We start from the raw sequence: 20,666 nt of genomic DNA on the forward strand, positions 1-20,666 counted from the left end.
ATGTGTAATGCCAATGAACAGATGAATCAGACAGACTGCTTCAGTAACATGAAGTGGGGTGGAATGATGCAGGTCTGTCCAAGACGCTCTTAAGGATTCTACAGAGCCCCATCACCATGGTAACTACTCGCATCCAACAGTCACCTGCCCCTATAGTCTGTCTGGCCGAGCACACAAGCATCCCGAACACGCCACCAGACACACAAACAGACAAACAGCCCCTTAGCAAACTGACAATACCGTCAGAGCCCTTATGCTAAGAGTCACATTAAAAAAAACGCCACACAGAAGACAGAAACACACCAACTCAGTCACGTGGACAGACAGTGAGACAATGAAAGAAACAGCTCAGGACTTTGTTAGTGCGTCATAACAAATGGTTAAAAAAACGAGCAAAGCAGCATTTGAGCTGTTTAAGCACTGAAAGAAACACGAGCCATTACTTTTGACGAATCCTGCAAAGAACAGTTGGTCACCAAAAGACATGAATCACAAAATACAGGCTTCAGGTTTGACCACCAGAGGGCGCAAAGACATACAGTTCCTTTAATAAACTGCTCGCTTACGCCCTCTGCTGGTCTCTAAAACGATATAAGCACCTCGCATCACTTCAGTTCCTAAAACATGAACACAGGTTATCAACATAATCGTGTCAGTGGAAGAAAATGTCTTTGTTAATTCAAACTCCATGTTTTTGTGCCAGTGGCCCAAGTGGTTAGTGACTTCAGACAGATGGTGACGTCCATTCGCCAGGTGCCTGTGAGTGAGTCATCAGTCAAAACAGATTCTGACAATGCCGCATAAATAGAGAGAGAGAGCAGTGCGATGGGGAAAGTTTGGTTTTAGGTGTTTGAGCAGGACAAAGCCTGACAGCTGGCCGGTCTCAGCTTCTGTAGCTGTTGTCATTGTTAATGAGCAAGTGAAAGAAAGAGAGAGGAAACGCTTCTGAAGACATTCTGCACAAGATAACCATTCTTCATCCATCAGTCTTTCTAATCCTTTAACCTTTTTCCTTTTACATTTCCAGCTCAAAAAATACCTGATATTAACATTTATCTTTACAATGGCAGCCTGCCTTTAGCATAACAACATACTTTCTAGAAGTGACATTTAGATGATCATAATTTTTTGCTCAGTTATTCAAGCGATGACTTCCTCTATGAGCCAAAATGAGGAAGACATGGTGTAAACGACCTGTGCCAAAACAATTGCGACATACACTAGCATTCAAAAGTCTCTTATGCTCACCAAGGCTGCAATTATTTGATCAAAATCTTTGATCAAATAAAATATAATATTATTACAATGTTTTCTATTAGAATATACTTTCTAATAGAAAGCAGCCATAACTCCAGGCTTCAGTTTCACATGATGCTTTAGAAATCATTCTAATATGCTGATTTGGTGCTCAAGAAACATTCATATTTTTATGGTAACCGTGATCTTTTTTTTTTTTTTACAGGATCTTTTGGTGAATATAAAGTTAAAATAAACAGCAGTATAGAAATTTTTTGTAAGACTACAAATATCTTTACTGTCACATTTGATCAATTTTATGCATCCTTGTTGAATAAAGCCTTATTTCAAAAACCCATACAGACCCAAAACTTTTGAACAATAGTGTATGCAAGTAACTGTGCTTGTGGATTTATTTTTCCATGACACCATATCCTTTTAGCCGTCTTAATTTTGACATCAGGTCCTGTTATCAAAGCCCTGTGTTATTCGAGCAGGCAGAGACACTAGTCACACACAGAATCTGGGACACACAGGTGAGGTCACCAGATAAACTGACAGGGAGGGGAAATAAAAGGATGGAGACGGGGAGGAAAGGCACTGGGTGTTACTGTGGAAAGTTGAGGACGGTGGTTTTTTTAGGGCTGAAGTTGGTCGTTAGTGCTGGTCATGACACTGCACACAAAATAAACCAGGAAAAAAAAGGCCAATCACAGAACACACTGAGGGATGTAGACAAGGAACAGGGAAAGAGAAATAAAAAGGTCAAAACAAGCATTAAACAAAGGGGGGTTAGGGTCATCGTTGCCTACCTTCTGGGGAATCTGAGTGACAGATTTCTACAAAACAAAAGCAAAAGAAAAAAGAAGAAAAAAAAGGAAAGAAATGTATGTATGTAAATTGAAGAGCAAAAAGGCAAATGAAAATGTCATAAAGTGGTCGGGTTGCCCTGGACACAGTAACAATCAGTCTGGGGTTATCGGTTTAAACTGTACAGAATGAGCAAATAACATTAGTAATCTGGGTCACTGCATGCAATTAAACTATTAAAGTTAATTATTAACACGCATAAAAGGGTTGGAATGCTTACACAAACTAAGTAGAGCTAAACCGCCTAACCTGAAGTATTGTTAAAGCCAACATGAAATCAAAACTGACCCAATTTACTTAATTCATGGCACAATAAGACTGGAAATTTAGTACATGTGCACAGTTAATCATTGCAAATGACACTAAAGAAAAATAAATTGTCTTCGTAACTTTTCATCATTTAGCTCCACCTCTGAAATGACTAACCTTCATGACTGGCATAGGCCACTCAGGGGGTGAAAATAACATTAACCAATAGCCAGTAGTTACTGTTTCAGACATACTGTTGTAGATAATGCAACCTTTTCAATAAAATAATCTAGCTGGTAATTTCAAGGCATATTACATTAATATACACTACCATTCAGAAAGTTTGAGGTTGGTAAGATTTTTATTGTTTTTGAGAAGTCTCTTATGCACAAGAAGGCTGCAGTTATGTGTTTAATAATACAGTAATATTTTAATACTCTGTATTTTTAATACTGGTTAATAGTTTAATACTATTACAATTTAAAATAACTGTGTTCTATTTTAATATATTTTAAAATGTCATTTATTCCTGTGATGGCAAAGCTGAATTTTCAGCAGCCATTGCTTCAGTCTTCAGTATCACGTGATAATTCAGAAATCATTCGGATATGCTCCTCAAGAATCATAATTACCCCAAACATTTGAATGGTAGTGTAATAAAAGTTGCACATATTACCTATATTCAACAATAAAACTGAAACAGAGGCATTACCATTAAGGTATAACCAGATGCTCACATACATGCCTGGCCCCATTTTGGCATTTAATGCCCATTTTTTACTAATATTCAGTTTCATTTAGAAAAATATCATATTTCAGAAGTAAAACGGGTTGTGAATGTCATTTCATGTTGACCGTAAGAAAAGATGTTTACATTCATTTATTAAAACGCACACATCTTGTTCGTGGCGAACCATTCCCACACTGGCTTGAACGTATACACAAAAGGACACAAAAACAAACAGACAGATACACACGGACAAAATGCCATCTGTCATTTCACCCTTTCCTTTGAAATCTGAGACTGAACAGAAATGAAAGAATAATACTGAATATGAAGGTGTTCTTATGTTCCTCAAAGTGCAACTGAGATTTTTCATCTAGCAGTTTAAACATGAGTTTTGTGCTTTTGAAGAAGCAATACAGCACAATGTAAGCCGGAAGTTTTTTGTAAACTGGCACTAGAGAGTGGATGCCAAGGTGTCCCCTCCACAAGTATTTATAGAGCAGGGGAATGCAATACCTCAGCTGTTACCAAGGATACTGTCGCCATGGAGGTGCGGACAAGGTAGATATGTGTGCTGGAACTTGGAGACAGAGATGATGAAACTGATGAGAAATCTGCATGTTTAAATGAGCCGAGATTCATGTTGGGATTATGGGTAGTGACAGCACTTTGATTGCCTTATGAAGGCCTGACCTTGCGGGTGAAATGATGACAATACCCAAGACTCTGTTGAACATTGCGATTGCGTGTGCCGGCGTTTTGCAAGAACAAATCCACTTGTGAAGCTGTTTGATCACAGACGGACAACCAACCAGCAAACTAACTTAATATAATGACAGACACCTATGTAATAACCCTCAGCAGGAGGTGTGAGAATGTGTTCGCTTGTCTTCAAGTCTCTTTCTGTTATTTTTCATCATCACCTAGTCTATCTTTAACTGATGAAAATACCCGGCATTCATCTCACTCATCCGCACACCACCACGCTCAGCCACAATCGGGCTTCTCGGGCTGTTAGCACCTCCTGAAATCAGTGACTTCCCCTGTCATTGCTTCAGCTCCATGTCAATCTACTGATTTATCCAACACTTGTTGTCTATCTCACCTGCGCACAAACTTGGAGGTGAACTTGCTGAAGATGCCGGAAGCCGCGGGTCGTCGTTGTTGGCTGTTGTCGTGGGAGAGAGAAGGGGAGGCGGGGGCTCCGTGGTAAGGAGAACCCTGTTGGTCCCGTGCACCTCGCTGCTGGCCGAGGTGGAAGGTGTTGCGGGTGGGCACCCCTCTAGGGAAATTGGTACGGTCCGTCCCAGCTGCGCTGCTGATATTGTGGGCTGATGGGGAAGCACCAGGTGCTCTCTGTGGGGGATCACTGTGACAAAGCCATTTTTCCCCAAAGAAAAGGAAAGAAAGATGAGGACATGGTAGCATCAGCATTTAAAGATGTATATTTACTTTCTTTTTTTTTTTTTTTTTAATAAAAGTGATTTCAATAAATATTTAAATGCATTTTAAATGTTTTCCATTTAAATAAAATGGACATTATTTAAAAAAAAAATAGCTAACCATTTATTTTAAAGTGTCCTTGTTGCACGTCATGTTACAATAAATTATGCATAATTATATGCATAGGAACATGTTAATATAACTCGGTACTTAAATATAAAATTACACTGTAACAATGACACTGTAAAATAAAGTGTAAACTAAAAAAATTAATACATTTTAAAACCTTCATTAAAATGTTATCTTTAATGAAGGTTTTAAAATGTATTTAATTTTTTAGCTTACGCTTTATAAAAAAAAATGTAATATGGGCATGGAAGGTTGATTTTCACTATTTATGTCTGCAGAAAGAATAGCAGATAATGGGTGTTTCAAACCTGCTTTGTACATATGAAAAACATTTGATTTATGCATTCATAAAACAACCTCCATAAAATCATGTTTAACTTCAAAAATACAGATTTAAATTATGGTAAACCAATCGTTAAAGTATCAGGAGCTCTGTTCTGGCTCTTGCAGTGCTCAAATACTTTTATTATGTAATCTCAAAATAATAAAATACGTCGACTGCAGAGAAGAGAACACAGACATATCTCTGGCCCAATGCATAGACTTTTAATCCAACACACACACACAGGTTTGTTTTTGTGAAAAGTGGGGACATCCCATAGGCGTAATGGTTTTATTACTGTACAGACCGTATATTCTATTGCCCTACACCAACCCTACCCCTTACAGGAAACTTTGTGCTATTTCAGATTTTCAATACACTCCATTCTGTGATTTATAAGCGTTTTGAAAAGTGGGGACATGGGGTAATGTCCTGAAAAGTCACCTTCTCCTTGTAATACCTATGTCATACCTTTGTCATTATACAAATTTATGTCCTTATTTGTCACAAAATGCGCACACACACACAGATCAGGGATATTGTGAAACTTGTGAACTGTAATTTGTGTGCGAGTTAGTGTGTCCAACCAAGCATGTGTAGTGAAGCAGCACACCTCCCCCATAGCTGTCCTTTCTGCGCACTGTCTGTGAAAATCTCACCCAACCATGTCAGGTCCACGCCAACATCTGTTTAAGTGCCAACCAGTGTAGTAGAACCTAGCCAGAACCAGTCGCCAACCGGCACAAGCACCGCCAGGGAGGTCACATGACTCTGGGTAACTGAACCCGCCAAAGCTAGATCACAAACACTGTCCATCCACTTCAGCCAGGAAGTGAAGTATGCTGGACCCTTCTCAGAAACATAGCTGTGTTTGGAATAACAAACTATGATCTGCTCTATAAACAGAAACCACATTATCATCTCATTTAGGGACATGTTTATAGCTCCTGATCTGACAAGGTTGCACACACGTCTCCACTTGTGGAAAGTAAAAACCTTTAAAGATTTTTTTTACAGCCAACATGAAATCAAATTCCACACCATTTACTTTTCTTGTCTTATTGCACAAGGTTTTTTTTCTTTGGATGTTATTCTAAAGACAAATATACTGAATAAAATAAAATTAAATAAAATCATAAAGCAGGAATTTTAGGACCACAGTAATTCCGGATGGATAAAATCAAGTCCCGATTGACAATTTTATCTTTGAATACTCTGATTCATCCTGAAATGCATCATATTATGCAAGTAAAATGGGTTGTATGCATCATTTCATGTTGACTGAGTAAAACAAATCAGTTGGTTACTGGGGATCAGCATTTACAATGCCACTGACTCAATTTCTCTCACTTTTTCACCTCAATTGAGCCGTTTTCTTTTTACATTTAACTTTTTTTTTTTAAAAACATTTTGGCAGCACCACAATCACTTACCTTTTGCAGATCCAGGTATGACCTCAATAGAGTGGCTAAAAATGTCCTTCTCAAACCCTCTTTACACAAACGTTCACAGCAGGTCATCACTAACACTTCATGATGGATTAAACCGGGGGCCTGAAAGACTGCACATCACTGGGAGTGTCCAACTCTATCACTTTACCATGGAGCAAGAATACTCAGGGGCAGATTTGGGGAAAAATTAATTGACTAACTCTGACTGTGCAAACTAATACACACAAACACAACACCTTAGCAAGGGACTCAGATGTTCCCATGATAACACTGTAGTATGTTAAATATGGCACACAGCTAAATGTTAAGAAGTAAAAATTTAATACAAGCACTCACCCAAGCAGATATGAGCAGGAGCTTAAGAACCAAACCCATGCCACTGGGAAAACACATCTGCATTTTTGACATGTCGGAACACACATGAAACATGTATGATGCGACATGCATATAGTATTATTCACATATTCCATTTATATTCTCTCTTGAAGCAGAGATTTTCATAGTGGCAAACCACACAGTCCTAAGTTGTCAAAGGCCCTTGCACGTGACTCATGTTGATGGTTTTCTTGGCAGCAAAGCATCAAACTACAGTGTTACCATCGACACCAGGTTAGACTCACGTAAATTGTTGAAAAGTTTGATTAGACTCTGACTTTTCATAATCATAAGATATAAGAGGGATTGATCCAGTGGCAGCTAAAAGTGTCCCGAGACAGTTTCATGAACTCATTTTTCTTTCTGCATTCACATTTAAGCATTCCCTGGGAATCAAACCCATGAGCTTGCCATTGCTACATCAGTTCTATGTTTTTCTTCCGTTTGCTGTCACTATTTTCAGTTAAACCTTGTAAAATCTCCCTTCCTGTTTGCTATTTGTAGCACTTGTGAAAGTCAACACTTGTGTCCTGACATGAGTCGCGTGAAAGGATATTGAGCGACAGAATAAGCCACACTATGTGCTGTACATGGCCCCTCACTCACTCACTCATATATACAGTGCACAGATCTGAATATATGGCCCTTGCACTGAGGTACATTTCACTCCAGAGGGGAGACCGTGCACAGGGGGCAGAGAAGTACAGAGGAGTGAGAGAGACGATATAACAGGGCAGCAGTACCTTCTCTCAGTGGTCCCCAACCATGCTCGGAAGAGGCTCAGCTCACTGCATGCAACAGACCAGCCATTCACTTACAACAGCACTGACAGGCTATTTGAACCACTCACACTCCACGCTGCCTTAGCTGCAGCGCTATAAATGATGGTGTGTTCCTGGTGTGGTCAGTGTTTAGTGTGAATATGCGGTTGTTGTTAGTGGCCTTACAGTGATGGTCAAGAGAGGATAGGAGACAATGTTTAAAAGAAGGAGGGAGCACGATTAACTATAAAGTGAAGTGGGGTCTGTGTAGCATTATTTTAATTCAGCAACACTGCCAGGTAACGCCGTTCACATCCTATCCTAACAACCACTCATCACTCCATGGAAGCTGTAATAAATAATATTATTTCTTATTTGTTCCTGAAATCCCTTCTGAAAAAAAAGAGTGTTGTGGTCCAAGCTGGTATATGACAGACATTGCTACATGTTTCTTTTTCCCAGTGAAACTGGTTGACCAAGAAAGTCTTGCTGGTTTGAAGTAGTTAATTCAAACTGAAAATTCTAGTGTGATTTTTCTGGATGAGCCTGATGTTGTTCCAAACCTGTATGACTTTCCTTTTTGTCCATACAGTTTAAGTCAGTGAGGTCCAAAAGAACTCTGACTTTCATTGTACGAACAAAATAGCACATTTTCCAAAATACCATATTTTGTGTACCACAGAAGAAAGTAAGTCATACAGATAAGGAATGATACAAGGGTGAGTAAATTATGATATTTAATTTTTGGCTGAACTATCTTTTCCCCTACTAGTGAAGAAGCCTGGACACAACCGTAGAGTAAAAGCCAAAACATATGCTGGTCTTTTCAGAAGGGATATAAAAATGTGTCTTGTTTTAGTCTTGTATCACAGCCATCTCCCAGTGTTGACTCTGTCGACTTTTGTCATCCCCTGACTTCCTGCAATCTCTTTCCCTGCCAAGTAAATGATTTCTAAGAATGCAGAAACCCCCTGAGACATGCTACAGTTCCCATATTTCATCACTTTATGTGACACTATTCAGTAGTTGACATGACTGGTTTCCTGTTGGCGTGGGGACTTGCCTGGGCCGGTGTGAGTGCAGGTCTGCGGGGCAGGGATGGGCGGAGGTAGAGAGGGACTTGTGATGGCGGGTGCGTGAGGAAGAGGATGAGGAGAGCACGGCGCCGGCCGAGGCCGTGGAGGCACGGGACCCGGGCGTGTTTAGGCTGAGGGTAGAGAGAGAGCGGCCCCTCCGTACACACACGCACAAATCGACACACACATAAACACGAGTGTGTACATATGTGTGGAGGCATGGAGGGAGGGAGATGCATTCCATTAGAAACAACACTTTGCACACATTAGAGAGAATGATGAAGACAGACAGACCAATTTACAGACCAACAGACAATAGATGAACATATATGGTTAGAGCAATAGATAGATGAGAGATCGACAGTTATAGCAACAGAGAGATAAATGGATAGAATGATAGAGTGATAAACAGAGCAATAGACAGGACGACAGAGCAATAGATTGACAGAATACAGTGTAAAGCCCAAAGTATACTTCACTATTTATGCGTACGTGAGGGACAGCGTACAGTGCGCATGACGCAAATTTAGTCATCAGAACAGTACGTGCGTACTGTACTCGCACCACCTGATTTTTGTATTTTGTATGCGCAGAGGGTATGAGACAGCTCAGCTTTGGTTAAAAAGACTTCAAAAATATTTGTTATCGGTCATAACTTAACGGTGAAGAACAGAGCAGACACTGGACATGGATGAAGCTTTCTAGAGCGCATGTCCTTTTATGAGCTCATGTGTCGACTTCCAGCGTTCGCGCACAGCATCAAATGAAGTATACTTTGAAAAGCTACGCGTTCAAATGTAAGGCTACAAAAACGAGGTATACTTGGGGTTTAAGACAAACAGACACCAAGACAGACCTATAGATAGATCAATAGACAGACAGACAGATAAATAGATAGACAGACAGACAGACAGACATATTTCTAGAGTGCATGTCCTTTTATGAGCTCATGTGTCGACTTCCAGCGTTCGCGCACAGCATCAAATGAAGTATACTTTGAAAAGCTACGCGTTCAAATGTAAGGCTACAAAAACGAAGTATACTTGGGGTTTAAGACAAACAGACACCAAGACAGACCTATAGATAGATCAATAGACAGACAGACAGATAAATAGATATAGACAGACAGACAGACAGATAGACAGATAGACAGATAGATAGATAGATAGATAGATAGATAGATAGATAGATAGATAGATAGATACGAGGTATACTTGGGGTTTAAGACAAACAGACACCAAGACAGACCTATAGATAGATCAATAGACAGACAGACAGATAAATAGATAGACAGACAGACAGACAGACAGACAGACAGATAGACAGATAGACAGATAGATAGATAGATAGATAGATAGATAGATAGATAGATAGATAGATAGATAGATAGATAGATAGATAGATAGATAGATCTGGGCATCTGAAGTGAGAGACAGTGGTGAATGGTACAGGAGAGAGAAGGGGGAGATGGAGGGAGAGAGAAAGAGGTCAAACAGAGTGCTGATTTCACAGAAAAGCACAAAAGAAACACACACACACAACCACATGCCACTATGCAGGGATTATTTGAGCTTGTAGTGGAGAAATAACATGCTATCACCTTGCTATGTGGCAGAGAGAAGCTAAGCCTATTACAGACGACTACAGCAACCTTACAACAGTGTTAATGGTGCTTTTTTCCATCACAAGCCACCCTAATCCATTTAAAGCTATACATACACTAACAAAGACATACAAAGTCACACACACTCACAACGCAGACAGAAGAAAAACAAAATGAGTGTTCAAAGACAAATGATCCAGGAGAGAGAGAGAAAGAAATGGAAAAGAAAGAGGGATGTGTGGGGAATATTTAACCCGACACACTGTCTGAATGCCTTCAGATAAGCTCATGAGAAAACACACAGGCAAATCAACAAAACCTGCAGTAGCATTAAAAGGACAAAAGGTTATAACTCTTAAAGACCCCATGAAATCGTTTGATGGAAACAGTTTTCTTTCCTGTCGAAACATTAGTTACTTAAACAGGACGTTGGGGCGTGACATAGCGCAGGCCTTTTTTAAATAGCCTTTTGTATACATCACATGATTGCTACTTGCTATTGCTATTCAAAAGTTGATGTTAGGAACGGATGATGTTCTTATTCAAAAAACCATCATTTGAATTCATGGGGTCTTTCTCAATTCATTAGTGTTATCATAACATACTTACACACCCATAGACAACTACAGTAGCAGAGCACAGCTCTAATAACAACAGTTAAAGGCTTGTTCACACCAAGTTCAAGTGATACTCAAAAACAAAAAAATATCTCATCATTTACTCACCCTTATGTCATCCCACAGGACTTATGACTTACTTTTGTTTAGACATACACAAAGATTTTTCTAAAAATACTCAATATTTCTCCAAATAATGAAAGTGTACAGGACCCCTGCCTCAGAACAAGACATATGACAGTTGGCCAGAAGTGATAGGTTATAGTTTAAAAATAATAATATTAATAATATTATTTTTCTTATACCTATTGTTTTACTTCAGACATTGATTCAATAACTGGGGCCGTGTGGATTACCTTCATGTTCATTTGGTGTGGTTTTTGAAGCATCAGCTTTGGGAAAGAAAGTCATATACATCTGGGTCGGCATGAGGGTGAGTAAATTATGAGAGAATTGAGAGAATGAGAGAAAGTATAACAACTCCTTGCACCAAAACCATTCACATCAAGTCCAATGATGAAAGTTGAAAGGAAAAAAATATATATTCTGGTCAATGTGACCCACAGTACTACTGTGAATATACAGTAGTCTTCTCCAATCCTGCTCCTATGCCATAATTTATCTTACTTTATGTACAAACACATATTCTCTTGTATATAGCAACTGTTCTGTATATACACTTCTGTCTGGAGTCCGTAAGATTTTTTTAATTACTTGATCTAAAATACAGCAAAATATTTATATTGTGAAATAATATTACAATTTATAATAACGGTTTCCTATTTCAATATATTTAAAAATGTCATTACTCTTGCGATGGCAAAGCTGAATTTTCATCAGTCATTACTCCAGTCTTCAGTGTCACGATAATTCAGAAACCATTCTAATATGCTGATTTGATGCTTGCTTAAGAAAACATATCAAACCATAAAGACCTTTTTCAGTATTCTTTGGTAAATACAAAGTTCAAGAGAACTTGTCTATAATTGAAAGTATTTTGTAACATCACGTCTTTACTGTAACATTGCATGTGAATAAAAGCATTGATTTCTTAAAAAATGTTACTGACCCCAAACATTTTAACAGTATGTGGTATTTTAGTATTGTGTTATTTTTGTTATTCTGTGTGTATCTAAGTAGCTCTGCAAAAACTGCAAGCTTCTGTTATCAAAATCAAATCTTACTCGGTCGTTTACTGATAGGTCAGTTCCTGACACATGACCTAAAATCTACATCACATGACCTAAGATCTAAAATCTTATTTGTCTGAGAGTTTGTTTTCTTCATCAGAACCATAAACAAATAATGACACTAATAATAATAATGATGATAAAAGTACAACAAATTATCCATACGGTATGTTATTCAGAGCTTGGTACAAAGGAGTTCATAGAAATGCATTGGTTCCTTTTGAAATCTTATCATCCCTGTATATTTATACTTGGTCTGAACAAGCCTTCATTATTACTAACGGCATAGGGCTTTCTGCACTGGAACTGACACTTGTTGACAGAGCATAAGTGCACATTCAGAGTTCAAATTCCCACAGATATGTTTTGTCTCAGTTGATTAACCAATGAACAATTTTTAAACTACAAGGTACATGCACATCGATTTGACCATAATTAAAGCATCTGATGGTCATCATTCAACACTTTGGTAGCACAGAAGACATCATCTTCATGCAACAAGACTCCAGTAGGCAGAAAGCTCTATCTCCATTTTTAAAAATACATCTCATGCATATGCTTATGCATAATTGATATAGTGAAGACACTGGAGTGTGTGGAATGTGAGCATAAGCAGCAATATGAATGTTGGAGAAGGAGCAGTTATGATGCATGAATGGTTAGTGGTGCACAGGAAGTGAAGGATGACTGACTTAGTGTTTGTCGCCGATGATGGTGGGAGGTTTATATGGGGTTTAGATGATGCTTTAATGCATGCACGTGTGACTGGGATTTTACCAATTAAGGCATCTAAAAGGTTTTCAAAAGAATACTCTGGTGATGGATATCTTTCTCTGTAAATGAGTGTGTGGGTCTGAATGAGATGGTTCTCTAGGCATCACTAATCTGGCTGAAACCCAGGATGAAGTATGCCAATCTGGCACAATTTAGCCTTTCTGGAAATCAAAAGCACGCCAGTCTGGGCTCCATGGCAGGTAACGGCCAACAGCATAGAGACAGGAGATAGAAGTAGACTGTGTGTGTGTGTGTGTGTGTGTGTGTGTGTGTGTATATGGTGACTGGTGTTGTTAGTGATCTTATCTAGAGGGATGAACTGTGCCCGTATACGTGTGTGTGACAGTAAGAGAACGGTAAGTGTTTTTCTGTACTTTGCCTTTTTTGAGATTTACACTCTTTCAACAGATGCATGTGTCTTTGGGTGTACCTGTCCTTGCCGTTTTGCACTCCTAGAGTGTCTCTCTCAGAAACGGGGGAATTTCTGCTGCGGCTTGTGCCCGTGGACAGGATACTATTCTGAAATCACAAACACACACACAGGTGCAAACCAATGTTGTTACTGTTAACTAATGCCAAATTTACACTGCAAAGGTTTCAGAGAAGTACTTTTGAAGTGGCATTTAGGTGTCTTCACACAGAAGGTCTAAAGCTGCTCGGAAATGGCATAAATGCATTTACACAGCAATGATAACAACATACTTTGAAACTAGGGACTGGCGTGGGTCACAGCTGGCATTATTTAGTCAGGCTTATGTCTTTACACCGAATTTTAAGCAGGCATAAAGCAGCCCTAACTCAACTATGTAAAGATGCCTTAAAAACCGCTCCGCATATTTTGCATGTCTCTCTTGTTTAACAAACCCGATTCAGATCATCAGCTCGTTAGAAGAGAACTGTGTTCTGACTGACATGGTCCCTACACAGTGTTCATTGCTCCCTACTCCCTGAGCAGGGGAAATCTGTTGAGGTTAACTTCACTTCGGAACATTCATTCATGGATTTGTGCTACACCGTGGCCTGCAGCATCTTCACACACAGACAAAACTTACTAGAGAAGCGTGGAGTGTGACATAATATACCTCTGTAAATAAATACTATTTATATTCACATCTCGCGCACTTTAATGCCCTTTGAATGGAACATATATGCTCGCTTCGAACTGGAATCATGGTGTAATATCCTGTCAATCACGAGGACTGGAATTGAAAACCGCTGCCCTAGAACTATTAATAACTGTTTTTGTAAACTGAAATAAGGCTGAAATAAAAATAAAATATAAATATTAGATGAAAAATAAACTTACAAAAAATGTAAACAACAACGAGAAAATGCAGCCTTGGCAACTAAGTGAAATAAAATACATTTAGATCTTCCTCAGAGGACCTCAGATGATGCCAACCCTCAAACAACATACAAAACTACCACATTTTGCTATAAGTTTAATCGCAACATATAATCACTGCAGTTATTAGTGTTCACCGTCTGTCATTAACTAACTGCATGAATTTTACTGTACATTTCTTCCATATGGACATCAACTTGACATAGTCACCACTGATAAGCTACTACTAAATATAATGTAGAAACTTTAAAATAGAAACGTAAATTTTCTGTAAAGCTGCTTTGCAACGATTTGTATCTTAAAAAAGCAGTATACTAATAAACTTTAATTGAATTTAAAGTACTAAAACTTACTAAAAATAAATTAAAGCTAAAATTGAATTATTGTTTTAATAATAATAATAGTAATAAATAATTATAAATTTTACTATTATTACAAGTGATATTAAATCATATTTACAATTTCTATAATATATTTCCATAATTTCTATAATAATATTCCTTAAAGCGGCAGTCCGTAACTTTTTGTGTTCAAAATGTACAAAATTTATATAATACGTGAGAACATCATGAATCCATTTTCCAAACTGTGTTTTTGGCTTATCCTGAATCACTACAGTACACTTATAATGAGTTTTTATATTCATACTACTTCAGACTGGTTCTGGTAGGAACCACTGCAGAGTAGCCCAGTTTCTGCGTGATTTGTCATAGACATAAACAGAGAGAAGTAGCTCCGACTACAATGTTCTTACGCAAGACGCACGCAGTTCTGTTTATTAACCGCTAGAGAACCAAAAGTTACACACTGCAGCTTAAATTTCTATAATCTCTTTACTAGATTTTTCTGACAAATGCACATTTGCATGTATTAGTTCTGGAACTGCAACAGTAATCCAAGTTTGGGCTAGGAGTGATTAAATGAATCATGCTATGAACCATACAAAGGACAGCCCTGGTACGAACCCTGGGTGAATGACAAACTAGAAACAAAAAACATTTTTGTCTATTGCTCAAGGTATGAAAATGTTTGCTCTCTCATCTAACTTGTGGTAGAGCTACTACTTGGTTAGTACTCAGACAGGGCCTATTCATACAATAGTATTTGCACTTTAAAAACAAAGGGAAAAGGCACACTATCTAAAGATGTGCAAACCTAGAAACTCCAGTTTGATGTGCTGTGTTAAAGCTCAAAATAGCATCCACTGTAGCATTTTCACAGAAATAACTTGAGCAGAAGCCATGAGTTTTGGACGTGCCAAACATCTCTTGGTCAGAGAGTGCACTTCAACCCTGGGCAAGCCCTTCCAGCCATCTGCTGCATGAAAAATATCAGTGTGGAAAGCAGCAGGCTTTTCAGAGCACCCTCGTGTAACTGGGAACAGAAGCAGTAGTTAAGATGTTTAAAAATTACCCTGCTATTGTGTAAAAAACCTTCCTCAATCCATAATGTAATTACATGTTCTTCAAGTACATGGAAACTGAACTAAAGAACATGACGTGACTTTGGTACTGTATTAGTTCTGTTGATAAGCTTGAGTGCCCTAGCTTGTAAAAGATCAACAAACACGCTGCATAGATAAACATACTCTAATTGATATAGTTCCCTTTTTTGCATAATTGTGTTTTATAGATTGAAAAAACTTCTGTGTTTGGCAGTGACAAGACAAGAGGGGGCAGAGAATTGGGAAAGGATACATGAATGCCACAGCTCAAAATACTGTTGAACAAGTATTATTTTTCTAACTAATGGTATGTGTGTACCTCTGGTGCGATATTTAATTGTACATTCTCTTCCATCCAACTTTTATATTTAGTTAGGCTTTGCTGTCACCTAACACTTGGCAATTAGTTTTTTTAATAACAGTGTTAAATGTAATCTTAAGCATATATTAAAAATTATATTTTTATACTGTACATAATGCATAACTTCACTTGTAGCATTTAAAATGATTTTAGTTTAGTAGTGTATTTACACAAAATAATGTAGAAATTACATTTTTCCATTTATCAGTTTTCAGACACAATATATAAAAAATTAAAGAATAAATAATTCTCTAAGAAACATATAACCAAACAGACACACTTACAGTAGAGTGTGTGGAACTCTTTTTGCGTTCGCTGGAGGTAACTGGACTGGGTGGAACTTTGGTGGAGCTACTTGAACCTTTCCTCCCAGAATCCTCCACTCTATGCTTGTTTTCTCCCTGAGGCCGTTTCGAGTATGAGCCTGAGGGACAAAGAAGAGAGAGTATGTAGGGCAAACATACAGTACGTGTGATTGTGTGTTTATAAAGGTCTTCATTCACAAACGCTCCCAATCCGCTCACCCTGATCTGTTGATCTTCTGACCGGTTTCTGAGTGGATGACACACTGCGCTGTACCATATGAGGTGGAGAAGGGCCATTGCTGTTAGTGAGGTCACTTCCTGGGCGTGGCTTTAGCGACAAGTTGACACCCTCGTCAAGCTGCGAGTCCGAAATTTCAAACAAAAAGTTTCATCATTATTTAGCTGCCTCTGTGGGCATTGAAGTATGTGTGTGTGTGTTTATGTATGCGTGTACCTCTGAATTCCTATAGTCAAGCAGCAGGTAGGTTGCCATGACTTCATTGTATTTTTGTTTGATGAGAGATTCCTCAATTTCCTCTTGACTGAAACCCATCTGAAGCATTATGTCTAAATGGGCAACATACACACAATGTCATTGCAATACCTTTGTTAAACACTCCCAAATCTTACGTTTTCTTAACATCTAAACTATTTCAAATGTGTGAGAATCACACACACCTGTTCTCCTGGGGTTTTTGTAGTCAGGTTGGGGCTCAATGTAAGGCTTCAGATCATCATCTTCATGACCTACATTCATCCAGCGATCCTTCATGATCTGCTGCTGAGCCAACGGCAGATACACAGACAGAGAATGGTGAGGGATCACACAACCATATCTTTAAGTGTTTTTAGGCAACCATACTATGAATTCAAGTGCAAATTTTTGCCAAAAAATCTGCTTATCTGAATGAAAGCAAAACATAAGTTTGTCATTCACATGTTTAAATGCAAAATATAAAGCATTACGTAAATGTAACAGATTGTATCAATCAATCAAAAGAAGCAAAAAAACTTGTAGTAGAAATTAATTAGGACCATTAATTAAGGAATGGTTTTAAAAAGAAAAGCACCATTGCAAAATGCCTTTTCCGCCATATTGCTGTCAAATAAAACAGTAGCCATGCCAACTTGCTACTGTAAACAAAAACTTGCAACGTTTGCCCTGCCTCCGGAGGTCTTCTGTTTTAGCTTTCAACTTTTTAGATTTCAGGCTCAGCATATAGAAGTTCATAGTAATGTACTGTTTTTACTGTTTTTTTCACATTTTACATTGAAAACTCATACTTTAAGCTACTTCAAATGTAAGGCCTGTATTTTAGTTTGCAGACAGATATCAGATGTGTATACATGTCTAAATCAAGCGCACCTCCAAACTTCCCCTCTTGGTAGGATTGAGGATGAGAAACTTCTTCAGCAGGTTCTCACAGTCTGTGGACATGTAGAAGGGAATCCTATATTTCCCTCTTAAAACACGCTCTCGCAACTCCTGCATAAGACGAAGAGAAACACAATGAGGATGATACAGTACATATGAAGAAACATAAAAGGACAGAGACAAACAAGAACATTAAGACAGATATTCAGTGTCTCCCACCTTCAGGTTCTGTCCATCAAAAGGCAGCGAGCCACTGACCAGCGTGTAAAGTATGACCCCTAGACTCCACACATCCACCTCTGGACCGTCATACTTTTTGCCCTGGAAGAGTTCAGGGGCGGCATACGGTGGGCTCCCGCAAAACGTGTCCAGTTTATTGCCCACCGTAAACTCGTTACTGAAACCAAAGTCAGCGATCTTTATGTTCATGTCAGCATCCAGTAAAAGATTCTCAGCCTAAGGGAGAAAAAGAGGCATAATGGTAAGAAGCTTGATACAGTGAACAAGAAGTGTTACGTGTTCATCGTTCACATAATCAGCAACACACACATCTCCCTTTTTGACCTCAGCGCTCAATTGTCTATCGGAAATGCCTGTTTCTCTTCCTTCAGGGTGTTTGCCCAACTTTACCTAATGAGTTCTCTCATGCTATTGTTTGTGTGTTTGTGAAGGTGTTGAGACTTGCCCTCTGTGCTGCCACTCAACATCTACACACCAACTTTAGCCGGGAAGAGAGGCCGTGTTGCCTAGCAACAGATGCGGGGTGCTAACTGGGCTCGGTTTGCAGCGTTAAATATTACTCTGCCAACAGAGCCAAACTTTTACAACATGCAAACACACAGCAACAAAGAAATGGATGAGGCATGGGCAGCACGAAAATCTAATGAAAGTGATATTATATTGCCTTTGCAAGACTGAATTTAGCTGTGTTGTATTTAATATGTCATCTGTGTGCCCATTGGCTGCTTAACATGATGTTAATCAATCACATTTCACTGAGTTCAGTGTTCATTGTTTTTGCAAAAGGGCCCTGTATGTTAACTACATACTGTCATGTAGACAAACCAGTCACCATTAATACAATACGATTTCTTGGTTCTTCTCAATTTGGAGATGAGTGAAAGAAAAAGACATTAACCTATGTGTTCAAGACTGATTTGAGACTTTTAGACCAATTCAATAAAAAGAACTGACTCAGAGTCATTCATTCAAGAATCAGACTACACTGGTCATGCTGTACATTATTCAGAAGTTTGGATTCAATAAGATTTTTTACACATACCTGCTAACCAAAGCTGCATTCATTTTGATTAATTGGAAAATACAGTAAAAACTTATATTGTGAAATATTATTACTATTTACTGATTACTGCCAGACCTGTTGAATCAAGAAATCACTTAAATAGAACCTGTCTGACAAAGTGAAGTATGCTTAAAGAGCAACACATCATGCCGCGATCTCAAGAAATTCAAGAATAGAAGAGAAACAAAATAGTTGACATGTATCAGTCTGGAAAGCGTTATAAAGCCATTTCTAAGGCTTTGGGACTCCAGCGAACCACATTCAGAGCCATTATGCACAAATGGAGAAAACTTGTAACAGTGGTGAACCTTCCCAGGAGTGGCCGGCCTACCAAAATTTCTCTAAGAGCGCAACGACAACTCATCCAGGGGGTCATAAAAGAACCCAGAATAACATCTAAAGAACTGCAGACCTTACTTGCCTCAATTAAGGTCAGTGTTCATGATTCAACAATAAGAAAGAGACTGGGCAAAAACGGCATCCATGGGAGAGTTCCAAGGCAAAAGCCACTGCTGACCAAAAAGAACACAAAGGCTCGTCTCTCATTTGCCAAAAAATATCTTGATTATCCCCAAGACTTTTGGGCAAATATTCTGTGGACTAATGAGACAAAAGTTGAACTTTTTGGAAGGTGTGTGTCCCGTTACATCTGGCGTAAAACCAACACAGCATTTCATAAAAAGAACATCATACCAAGAGTCAAACATGGTGGTGGTAGTGTGATGGTCTGGGGCTGCTTTGCAGCTTCAGGACCTGGACGACTTGCCATAATTGATGGAACCATGAATTCTGCGCTCTATCAGAAAATCCTGAAGGAGAATGTTCGGCCGTCAGTTTGTGACCTCAAGCTCAAGCGCACTTGGGTTATGCAGCAGGACAATGATCCCAAACACACCAGCAAGTTTACCTCTGAATGGCTCAAGAAAAACACAATTAAGGTTTTGGAGTGGCAAAATCAAAGTCCGTACTTAAATCTGATTGAGATGCTGTGGCATGACCTTAAAAAGTCCATTCAAGCTTGAAAACCCTCCAATGTGGCTGAATTAAAACAATTCTGCAAAGAAGAGTGGGCCAAAATTCATCCACAGCGATGTGAAAGACTCATTGCCAGTTTTCGCAAATGCTTGATTGCAGTTGTTACTGCAAATGGTGGCACAACCAGTTATTAGATTTAGGGGGCAATTACTTTTTCATGTAGGGCCAGGCAGGTTCGGACAGCTTTTTTCCCTTAACAAATGAAATCATTATTTCAAAACTGCATTTTGTATTTACTTGGGTTATCTTTGTGTAATATAAAAATCTGTTTGATTATCTGAATCTTTTAAGTGTGAAAAATGTGCACAAAAAAAACCAGGAAGGGGGCAAAAACCTTTTCACGGCACGGTGTATGTGTATATATATATATATATATATATATAAATATATTACTGACCTCAAACTTTTGAATTATGTATTTTTGCTTGCAACTATTGAAGGCAAAACAATTTCAATCATTTTAATTTCCTTTGCTGGGGCAACCGGCTCTGAATACAATACAATCAACATGTCTGCAACTTGAAAGAAAAACTTGACTTGAAATCATATAGATCCTGCAATCCAACCTGAACTGCCAGAAACCTCTGTAGCCACAATAGAGGTGTGGCTTAATGGTTAACACACACACACACACACACACACACACACACACACACACACACACAAACACACACA

At 38.6% G+C, this 20,666-nt stretch overlaps 1 protein-coding gene across 9 annotated transcripts in view; it reads right to left on the minus strand.

Moving 5' to 3' along the window:
• The window catches only part of mark2b (MAP/microtubule affinity-regulating kinase 2b), a 50,169-nt gene that overhangs the window by 6,091 nt on the left and 23,412 nt on the right, over nt 1–20,666 (minus strand). For 4 of the 9 annotated variants that reach the window (XM_016246824.1, XM_016246789.1, XM_016246773.1 and 1 more), the window contains exons 8-17: nt 17,873–18,109; nt 17,645–17,764; nt 16,957–17,059; nt 16,733–16,845; nt 16,498–16,636; nt 16,258–16,397; nt 13,254–13,342; nt 8,627–8,770; nt 4,188–4,451; nt 2,049–2,075 (exon numbers count right to left, since the gene is read on the minus strand). In XM_016246824.1, coding sequence (XP_016102310.1) covers nt 2,049–2,075; nt 4,188–4,451; nt 8,627–8,770; nt 13,254–13,342; nt 16,258–16,397; nt 16,498–16,636; nt 16,733–16,845; nt 16,957–17,059; nt 17,645–17,764; nt 17,873–18,109 — 1,376 coding nt within the window. The remainder of the gene's footprint in view (nt 1–2,048; nt 2,076–4,187; nt 4,452–8,626; nt 8,771–13,253; nt 13,343–16,257; nt 16,398–16,497; nt 16,637–16,732; nt 16,846–16,956; nt 17,060–17,644; nt 17,765–17,872; nt 18,110–20,666) is intronic. The other 5 variants (XM_016246831.1, XM_016246815.1, XM_016246806.1 and 2 more) reach the window with 3 other exon arrangements.

Source organism: Sinocyclocheilus grahami, unplaced genomic scaffold (genome assembly GCF_001515645.1).
Source record: "Sinocyclocheilus grahami isolate Dianchi unplaced genomic scaffold, SAMN03320097.WGS_v1.1 scaffold24.1, whole genome shotgun sequence".
In the NCBI taxonomy this organism is placed as follows: domain Eukaryota; kingdom Metazoa; phylum Chordata; class Actinopteri; order Cypriniformes; family Cyprinidae; genus Sinocyclocheilus; species Sinocyclocheilus grahami.